This window comes from Argentina silus, assembly GCF_951799395.1.
Source record: "Argentina silus genome assembly, chromosome: 8".
Lineage (NCBI taxonomy): Eukaryota > Metazoa > Chordata > Actinopteri > Argentiniformes > Argentinidae > Argentina > Argentina silus.
In genome coordinates, this window is record NC_139662.1 from 19,342,755 (window position 1) to 19,352,714 (window position 9,960).

Here is a 9,960-nt window from a genome sequence, read left to right on the forward strand (position 1 = left end):
ACTTCATATTTGTAATTGTATTTATTTTGTTGTATTATAACAAGTAGGGAATGTTGGGAAGTGCAATGTTATTTTAACATTGCCTCTCCCACTCTGCCTTCAGGTTGAGACACCTGTGACAGTATAATCTAGCTCACTCACATAATCAGTCAGTGCTTTGTGAAACATTACCATCTGAATTCACCTCGACGTAATTGCGCAGACGTCTCACACGCGACCGCGTCCAGCGGTAAATGGATTCATGTTGGAAATGTCTCATGGTCTCAAATTGAAAAGTAAAAAGTTGATAGACTGGTTACCATTGTAGTCATTACTACACGTTAGATGATTGCAGACAGCATCCGTAAACATGTTTGTTCCAGCTAAAAAACAATGAAAATGATGACCCAGGTCCCACCACGGCTGTCTAGAAGTTAAACTCATGGGCGGCCCTTGTTACCATGGTTCCGTTTAAAACAGAAGTTGTGATTTATTTCGGTACAGGGAGCCTGCACTTGCCCACGTTTTCTTGCTATCCTGGACAGCTTCAGACTGTTGCTGGCAACGGTGCTTGATGGCTTTCTTCGGGATTACAAATTTGGGCCATCAAAATCCCATTGGAGATAAAATGTTACTGAATCCAAGAAGAGAATCTGCTTCCCGCGGTGAGTAGCCAGACAAGTGAGGAGCGCTTTTATTTGGGATTCAGTAACTAAGCTAACACGTTAGCTAGCTAGCCCGTTGTTTGCCAGCTTGCCCTGTACATTACTTCTGTACCTATAATGTCTGTGTTAACTCAATTTTAAACGATTGTAGTTGTATCAGTGCAGTGATTGCCAACTATGGATGATTGTAAGGTACAGTAGGCCTACTACACCTCCCTCTACAGATGATGAGGTTGATTCAAGAAACTGGACTAAACAATCAGGACTGCCCCCCATTCATGTCCAGAGGGGACTCCCCAAATGCACAGATACATGCAGCATCTACAACCAGCCGATCCCCTACAGCGTGGACATCCACAAAGGAAGCCAGGAGCGGTACAGAGAGATGCTCAAACGGGTTCAGACACCCAGATGTGAGTTACAGTAGTGCACCTAACTGTGACATTAGAAAGGAAAGTCAAGACTTCAGTTTGAATATGCTGTATGGTGGAGGGGAGTCAGTCAAGCTCACCTTGAAATATCAGTATTGAGAATCATTTGAGTGATGACCTGACTTTTTCTTCCATAGCCCCAGACCAGCTGTACTCAGTGCCCCTGACAGACAACCAGCAGTACGGGTGGAGGATATCCAGCGGAGGCCAGGGAAGGATGCAGGAATCCTGGACCCAAGTCAAACGATTCCCCCGCAAAAACAGCGAGATGACCAAGTGAGCGCCATGTCTGTATTTGTCTTTTGATTGGTCAACTGTTGTCATAGAAATTGAGATGCCAGTGTTCTGCTCTCACTCTGCTTACATGTGTCTTCCTCAGGTTTGTGAAGGAGATGTCGATGACGGACCGAGAGTTCAGCTTATTCTAAATCCCCTCTCCAGCAGTGTCTCTTTCACTCTCACACTCCCCCACATGCATACATGCACGCATGCATGCACGCACGCATGTATACATGCACGCGCACACACACACACACAAACAAACACACACACACACACACACACACACACACACACACACACACACAGACAAACACACACAGACAAACAAACACACAAACACACACACACACACACACACACACACACACACACATACACACACACACACACATTCTCCAAGATTAAAATTATGATAAAACAAACTTTATGGAGAGGGTTTTCTTTTTTTCTTTTTTTCTTCTACTATGATACAGTAGTGTTATGAATAAACAAAATAATATTTTTTACCTACTGTAGCACCGGTTATGAAAGTTATTTTGGGCATATTGCCCCCACCCTTCACTATGAACAAACTGAGCCATATAGCATGTTAGTTAATTATGCTAGGCTGTGGCTGCTTTTTTCATAAAGCCTAACTGCCTTTGAATGTGTCATAAAAACAAGCTGTTGGCTCCCTCTATAGCATAATTAGCAGTAGTCACTCGGTAAGATCTTTGAACAGACCTTGGGGGATAGTTCCTATGGTTATATTGGATCTGGTGCAGTGTTACTGAATGGTGTATAGCTGCCAAGTGTACGTGTATGCTATGTATAGGCTATATATTAGTTTTGTAGTGGATTATGTCATCTGCACTATGGCTACTGACAGAGACAACCTTGGAGACAGTGCTCCAGAGTTGTTTTATTACATCTTGTGACTATACCATGAAGGCTATCCAAGTATTATTATTAATTATTCAATCTTATAAAGAACTGTTTATGTCAATAAAACATTAACTGTACATTCAGCTCATGACGCCTTTTTTCCGATTTACTTTTAAAAGTTAGGAATTGGGTTAAACGAATATATACAGACAGAAAGTTTGAATTACATTACTGAATGATTTATCAGGTACAATTAGCTCCTGTCTTTCCTTTTTTTTCATTCCACCTTTGTGTCACATCTTAACAATTCCATCATCTTTCCCCCCATTCCTACCCCAACAACTCCCTCATCACATGACTTGTCAGTGTACTCCCTCTCATTGTTCACTTTAAGTGATTTTATTTGTAACTGAAATTTCCATAGTGCAGGCTGAGCTCAAGGAAGTCCTGTGAAAATGTAATGATCTCTGAGAAAGCCACTCGACCCGGGCAGAGGTGCTGTTTCCGATTACAGGGTCATTGAGTCAGTCAGTCAGCACACACACCAATCTCAATGGAGGGTTTTAAAAATTCAGAGGATCTGGCTGTAGCTACTGGGCATCTGTATCTTGAGCACTGTATCTCCCTCAGGGTAGAGATGGGAAGGAAAATAATACAAAGACACTCCGGTATGAAAAGGTTATTGGGTAAATGGGACTGCTTGCTCTCATTGGCCAACATTGTTCGATAATCAGCCAATAGTAATAATCCTACCTTTTATAACTGGTTCAGAACCAAGACTTTGCCCTCTTTAATCTGTAAATGCGGAGAGGAAGGTGTTCATAAACAGCCATTAATATCACCACACAAAACGAATCAAAACAGCCATTGATTTTTTTAATTTTTTCATCAAGGGGAAATGTTATTTTTCTCTTTGTCATAGTCCTCAACTCTTCCTGTCCTTCACCTCAGGGAAAAAAACAATCAAATAAAACAAAAAGAAGAGGGTAGGATTCATCAGGCCTGAGCAAAACACTGTTTCAGTAGTACTGGTTTGACCCTCCTCCCCTCCTGTAAAAACATCCCAAGAGTCAACCTTCAACCCAAGGACAGGACAGCCCATAGAAATAGAAATAGACTGGATAGAATGCACATTGTCTTAAAAATCACGTCCATTCTATAAATGCTATTAGTACTGTATGTGAATCACTCTATTGGTCACAACCTCTTGACATTTACTGACCCCGACCTTGGCAGTCCCACACACTCAAGGCCAAACATCATTGCACAGGAGGGACCAATAGCACAAGGCTGCATGAGCTGGCTTTGGTACAAACGTGATCAACTGTTAGTTGCCATTAAAAGTGTTGCAGAAAGGAGCAATAAGGGTGTTTCGGAGGATGTCGCGACGGGAGAGAGCCAAAGAAATGCGCTCAATGAAGTCAATGTTAAGTCAATGCTGAGTTCACTAAAGGGTTTCCATGAGTTTTCATGAACCACCTCTCTCTCTCTCTCTCTCTCTCTCTCTCCTTCTCTCTCTCTCTCCCTCTCTCTTTCACTACATACACTATGTGTAGTCTACTTTCATGAAGCAGCCCAGACGTGGCAATCAGGCACGGTTCCTGTTTCAGCTGTGTTCTCCAGTGGTTTGTTCTATTAAGGCCATTCAAATCTTACAGTAAGAGGACTTGTTTCAGTTCCCCTCAAAGACTAGTTGAATTACAAAATAAACACATTCATTGATTCTCTCCTGTCCTCCTCTCAAAGTAGCAGACTAGTGATGGAGAGACCAGCTGCCATACTGCTCCTTGTGTCATCTTCATCTTCATCGTCATCTTCATCGTCATCGCCATCATCATCATCATCATCATCATCATGTCTTATTCAGGAAAGGCCTGAAGCCTGGTAGTGAAGGGATCACTTTACAACCTGGCTGAGCGTAGAAGTACTGCAGTAGTGTTTGCTCGACAACAGCTACAGTGTATAGTCCTTACATATGTGTTAACTGTTCAGTCCTTCATAAATGGAGAATATGCACCACTTGGATTTTGATACCACAGCAACGGCTGATGGGTATGTGTGCTGTGATTATATCTACTGTATATGGCCAGTGTTTGAAATACTGTACATCAGTGGTGAAGCAGCAAAGACTGGGTTGGCTGCTGCAGTTGATCAGTTGGTACCAATGAGCTTGAGCTTACATCTGGCATTTTACAAGAAAGCATTCTGGTCTTTGATCCTTTTCGTTGGAATGGAATCACCATAATAAGCATAATAATTAATCAGAATCATAATAATAATAACAACAATAATATTAATACAAATGATGAATACAGAGGTGATACAAAATACCCGACGTTAAAACAAACAAACAAAAATGAAAAGAGGATACCACAATCAGACATGCTTTAGAGCAGATAAGTTTGGCAAGAAAGCAGTTTGTCGTATCATATAAACCTCACAGTGAAAATAGTTATGCCCCTTCAAGATTACAAAGCACAGTATTCAGTCATAATCTATATATATATATACTTTTTTCCTTCTTTCCTTAGAAAAGACTCTCACTAGCAATTCAAACCTATGAGGCTGTCTGGTACCGCTGCATCCAATGCCTAGTGTTTCCCCAAATGGTTCTGGAACATCCTGTTTGTTCTGAATCCTTTCATTTCCATTTGCACCAAAAATACTTATTTGAAAGGGGGCAGTTGACAATATACCTTTGTGACCAGAAAAACAACTGTCTCTTGGGTGCTCCAACCCTGAGCTGTTTGCTGGATTGAGCCATGAAGGGGGAACCAATCTGACGTGGGTTGAGGAAAAGGGGGAACCATAATCCTGGGTACAACTGCTATTTCCTCTTATTCTGCTGGACCCTCTCCACTGAGAGTTAGGCTGAAAACAACAGCTTCTAAGCCTCTCCCTGCTCTGCAGTAGCGTGGTTTAGAGGAAAGGGCAAGAGTTATCCTATAGATGTGGTCGATAGTATACTGTACTGGATCTCTCTGTTGGCTAATCAATTAGGAACATGAAATTAGTTTCACATAGTTTGTCCATACAAGACAATAGCCTTTGCCGCGAGCACTGGAGTGAAAAGACAGAGGGTACTGCCGTGCAACTGATTAAGTTGGTGATCATTGCAGACTTTTGCAAGAACATAACATGTCTTGCCTTGTTTCTAGCAAATACTTTGGTCTTTGGTCAATATTTTCCTTCTCAATTTATACACATATTCATACACACACAAATATGCATGTACATACACAATTATAAACGTGTAATAAACTGGATATTTGTGCACGTATTCACACTTTTTCATAAAGGACTTTTTGCACAAAACATCAAGATTAAAATAAATAAGTAATCCAGAAATAAAACATGAGTACCGGTACCTGTTTCATAATTCTCATGAAATAAAAATGACTGAAAAAAAATCACACAAAATAAAGTCAAATAAAAAGTAGCCATATGTACAGCGTTTTTCTTCTTTTGACACAGGCTAAAGGCGTTGTTTTAAATAAACAGACTTTGCATCTTTCAAGTAGCCTGAGAGAGAGGCTAGACATGAGAAAAATACTTGTCCTTCAGTGTATGAGGGCCAAAACATGGCTGCCACACAAGAACACTTTCTTTCTCAACAAGAACACTTCCCTTCTCAAGTCCTGGAGTCTCAAAGTCTTTTCCTCTTTGCTCAAGTGATGGCATCGCTAGTTGTTAGCCGTTAGCTCGCTTGGTGCGAGTCCTCCTTCAGTGGTGCTGTGTCCTTGCAGTGGAAATCGTCCTGGCTAGCGCTGCGAAGGCTGCTAACTATTGGGCGGTCCTTCATTCAGGAAGTAGGTCGTCATTTCCCCTTTGCCCTTGACCTTAACAACCCCACGGCACTCCAACACGTACCCTTTATCTGCGAGCACCTGGTGAAGGTCCGTGGTCACCTGAGGAGAAAGTGGCAAAATTGGCCAATTATTAACCGAAATTAAAGGACGTTGGTTCAAGTCCAAGCTCAGACAGAGGGCAATGGCATCCCGGAACTACGCACTTAAAAGTCAAAGTAAATAAAACCAGGGCTGCATACAGTATGTTATTAAGGCCTTGAGTATAACAAAGTGACAGTGAAGCGTTTACAGACTGACAACATCCATACCTGAATGTGGTCGGGGACTCCCGTGCTGTCCATACGACTAGCCACGTTCACCGTGTTCCCCCAGATATCGTACTGTGGCTTCCGTGCTCCGATCACCCCTGCCACCACTGGCCCAATGTTCAGACCTGAGAATCAAAAGCAGGAGGCATTACTTAACACCAAGTCATTCAAAGCAATCTCATCCATCCAGCCTCATAATACCCATTTCTCTATCAATCCAGTCTCATGTCTGTCTCATCTATTCCTGTCACCCTCATTAACGGGAACTTGTGTAACTCGTCTGTGGTGAAGGAGTCATGGCTGTGAAGAAGTAGTGGCTCTGCGGTTAGTACCTTGCCCCATCATAACAGGGTTAGAGGTTCAAGACCCAGTGATGGCTCTGGAGGTAGGATTAGTTTTAACCAAGTCAGTTTCCTGTATGTGCAAATATACTTGGCCAAATTAAAGAATTATGATTCTGAACTATAACCTCACCTACCTCGGGCTAGCCCCTTAAGACTGTGAGTGCAGTGAGTGCAATCCCCCCCTCCCCTCCTCACCTATCTTCATCTGGAAGTTGTTAAAGGAATGCTCGTTGATGTATTTCATCTGCTCCCTCAACCTCATGGCGTAGTCGGCCAGCGCGGTGATGTGAGAGCGTCCCTCGCGGTCGTAGGTGGAGTCGTTCAGGCCCGAGGCCGCCATGTAGGTGCTGCCGATTGTCTTGATCTTCTCCAGCTGCCGGAACTTGTCCTCGCTGATAATCTGAGAGAAACACAGCACAAACACGCTGAGCTGGTTGCAGGTGAAGTGACCGAACATGTATCCCCATTCAAACAACAAAAGGGGCCAGGATGTACTGTACTGTAAGTAGGACTGCAGATATTCCAAAAGGATATAAAAAAGTACTCAATTGACAATGATACAACAGTATAAGCTCAGAATTAGTGGTCTTCTGTGGCTCAGTTGGTAGAGCATGGCGCTAACAACGCTTAGGTTGTGGGTTCGATTCCCGCTGGGACCATATATACTGATGAATGCATGCACTCACTGCAATGTAAGTCACTTTGGATAAAACCGTCAGCTAAACGGCATATATTATATTAAAATGACCCCTACTATCCCGACTCATCCACTCCTCCCTCTTTACCTCGTCAAAGTCGGCAATGATCTCGTTGAGCAGCCTCAGACACTCCACCCCTTCGTTGTTGGCCTCCAGCTCCACGTAGAACTCTGAGAAGTTGCTGATGGACGCGAACATGACGGCCACGCACTCGCAGGACTGGTAGTACAGCTCATCGTTGCGCCTTTCGCGCGCCAGGAAGTGGGCGGCGACGTCCTTGGGCAGGATGTTGTGGAGCAGGCGGCGGTTGTAGGCCTGCAGCTCCTCCATCTCCTCCTTCTCCTCTGTGGCCTGGGAGCGGACCAGGGAGATCACGTTTAGATATCGGGAAACATTGTTCAATACACTGACCTACAATAATTGTTAGGTAGGACATGTCATGATAGCTAATGTGTGGTGAGAGCTCTGGCGGAAATGACGGGTTGCCCTTCTCCCTGCTCCCCCCGTGAGGTAAAACGATTTGATTTTGAATATTCTCTTTATATTACTATGAACAGATGTAATATATATCCTCATGAAATAGTTGTATGGTGGGGATATCTAAGAACCCTGCAGTGGAAAGTAATTTGGCTGAAATATTTGGGAGCTGCTATTGTCATGGTAGAAGGGTGCCCCCTAGAGGCTCATGGTACCTGTAGTTTCCAGAGGAAGTCAAGACGCGCAGTGGACTCAACCTGCTGGGCGTGTAGGTACAGCGCCAGCACAAACACAGTGAGGATCACAGGGGTCATGACCCTCAGGGACACTTTGGTCACACTGAACGGGCTGAGGAGAGACAGAATACGAGGTCAGAAAGAAAGAGAAATAGAGTGATAAAAACAGATGATTTTCAAACATTGTGTCAAAACTTACCACTGGTCTGTAGTTTCATTGAAACTGGACCTGAGTGGAGAAGAATGATCACATTAACACACACAACTTTATCCAAAAAGAGAAGAGCAATAAGGAATACAATGAGAATAAAATGGACTCTTACCATTGAATAGTTTCATTTAAATCACTAGAGATGAGAAAGAAAATAAATATTATTGAACGGGAAAACATAGGTGAACAGTTCATACAATAAGATACGGAGGAGAAAACAAGCACACTGAATAGAGCAAACGTGATCAGGAACAGGGTTTCAATACAGGGCTGTCTGGGCCCAGGACAACTCCAAAGCAATGGAAATAGTAAAGTCTTGTGGCCACAGTCACATCGTCATTAAAGATACCAACCATTAACCCGGACGCCCACTCTGTTAAAGACATCCTCAACACAGACAGGGCGTAATGCAAACCTAACAATATTATCCATGCCACTCCCAGGCAGCAGTAGAGTACTCACCGGGCATTTGAGGTGACGAAGAGGTCTGCATTTTCGAACAGCGCCATCTGTGGCCACTCCACCAGCAGCAGGAAGGTGAGCTGGATGAGCAACATGAGGGCCAGCTTCCCTATGCTGCTGATCTGCAGGAACACTGAGCAGGCCAGCAGGGTGAGCAGCACACTGTAGCTGAAATACTGAGAGAGAGAGAGAGAGAGAGAGAGAGAGAGAGAGAGAGAGAGAGAGAGAGAGCGAGAGAGAGAGACAGAGAGACAGAGAGACAGAGAGAGAGAGAGAGAGAGAGGAGGAGGACACGGAAGACAGGTTGATTAATGATTGATTACTGATTCATGATAGATACTGTCGATCAGCAACAGCTAATATTGATATTGACCGTTATTGATGTGTAGAGTATAAAGGCTACAAGTCAGTGAGACACTACAGTATCTAAAATGTGTATTGTGTGTCAGTTAGTGAGAAAGACAAAAGTTTCCCTTATATAATATAGTGCCTCAAAGTAATAGTAATGAAATTACTATTTAATGAAAATGCCCCGATCGTATAATAACCAACCAACCCACCAGAATAAACAGAGAGGATCACTGACTGTTGAATCACATGTTGTAAAATCAAATGAAGTAGTTGAAGCATGATCAGGTGCATGGCACTCACCTCAGGGAAGGGGCAGGAGGGGCCCAGACTGGGGCAGATCTCAAGCCCCCCGTCTACACTCACGTTCAGGGTGCGGATGAGGCAGGGCGTCACCATGGCAATGGAGGTGTTCAGCTCCCGAGCAACGCAGTCCACCAGCCTCTCGGTGTCACAGGCAAACTATGTAGTAGGAAGATATACACACACTGCATTCATGGAAAAGGTTTATGTGTGTGTGTGAGTGTGTGTGAGTGTGTGTGTGTGTGTGTGTGTGTGTGTGTGTGTGTGTGTGTGTGTCCAGTCTGAACAGTCTTACCATGTTGACGAAGGCAGAGATGAAGACGAGGATGATGGTGAACACCCCGACCAGGGTGCTGTTGGTGCGAGACTGTACTATCTTCTTTGACACTGTCTGCATCGCAGCTGGAAAGAGCTGAAATAGTGGGGGAAGAAGGAGGTGTAGAAAAGAAAGGTAAGTGCATAGTATATGCATGTGGGAGTGTATACTGTATGTGGTGTGTGTGTGTGTGTGTGCATGTGAGTGTGCGTGTGCGCGTGCGCGTG

The 9,960-nt window shown here is 43.8% G+C and overlaps 2 protein-coding genes across 3 annotated transcripts in view; one reads left to right on the forward strand and one right to left on the reverse strand.

Annotated features, from left to right (window-relative positions):
- Positions 1–553: 553 nt before the first annotated feature.
- On the forward strand, positions 554–1,503 carry spmip11 (sperm microtubule inner protein 11; the record flags this gene model as incomplete). Its single annotated transcript, XM_083674365.1, has 4 exons — positions 554–644; positions 869–1,057; positions 1,213–1,351; positions 1,455–1,503. 4 exons carry the CDS (start codon positions 554–556, stop codon positions 1,501–1,503), a joined length of 468 nt encoding a protein of 155 aa, XP_083530491.1.
- Positions 1,504–3,083: 1,580 nt separating this feature from the next.
- The window catches only part of LOC310808285 (adenylate cyclase type 6-like), a 31,996-nt gene continuing 25,119 nt past the window's right edge, over positions 3,084–9,960 (reverse strand). For both annotated transcript variants that reach the window (XM_083675092.1, XM_083675091.1), the window contains exons 15-24: positions 9,713–9,829; positions 9,418–9,576; positions 8,767–8,942; positions 8,417–8,440; positions 8,293–8,322; positions 8,073–8,205; positions 7,468–7,731; positions 6,878–7,082; positions 6,339–6,463; positions 3,084–6,129 (exon numbers count right to left, since the gene is read on the reverse strand). In XM_083675092.1, coding sequence (XP_083531218.1) covers positions 6,001–6,129; positions 6,339–6,463; positions 6,878–7,082; positions 7,468–7,731; positions 8,073–8,205; positions 8,293–8,322; positions 8,417–8,440; positions 8,767–8,942; positions 9,418–9,576; positions 9,713–9,829 — 1,362 coding nt within the window. In that variant the 3' untranslated portion in view covers positions 3,084–6,000. The remainder of the gene's footprint in view (positions 6,130–6,338; positions 6,464–6,877; positions 7,083–7,467; positions 7,732–8,072; positions 8,206–8,292; positions 8,323–8,416; positions 8,441–8,766; positions 8,943–9,417; positions 9,577–9,712; positions 9,830–9,960) is intronic.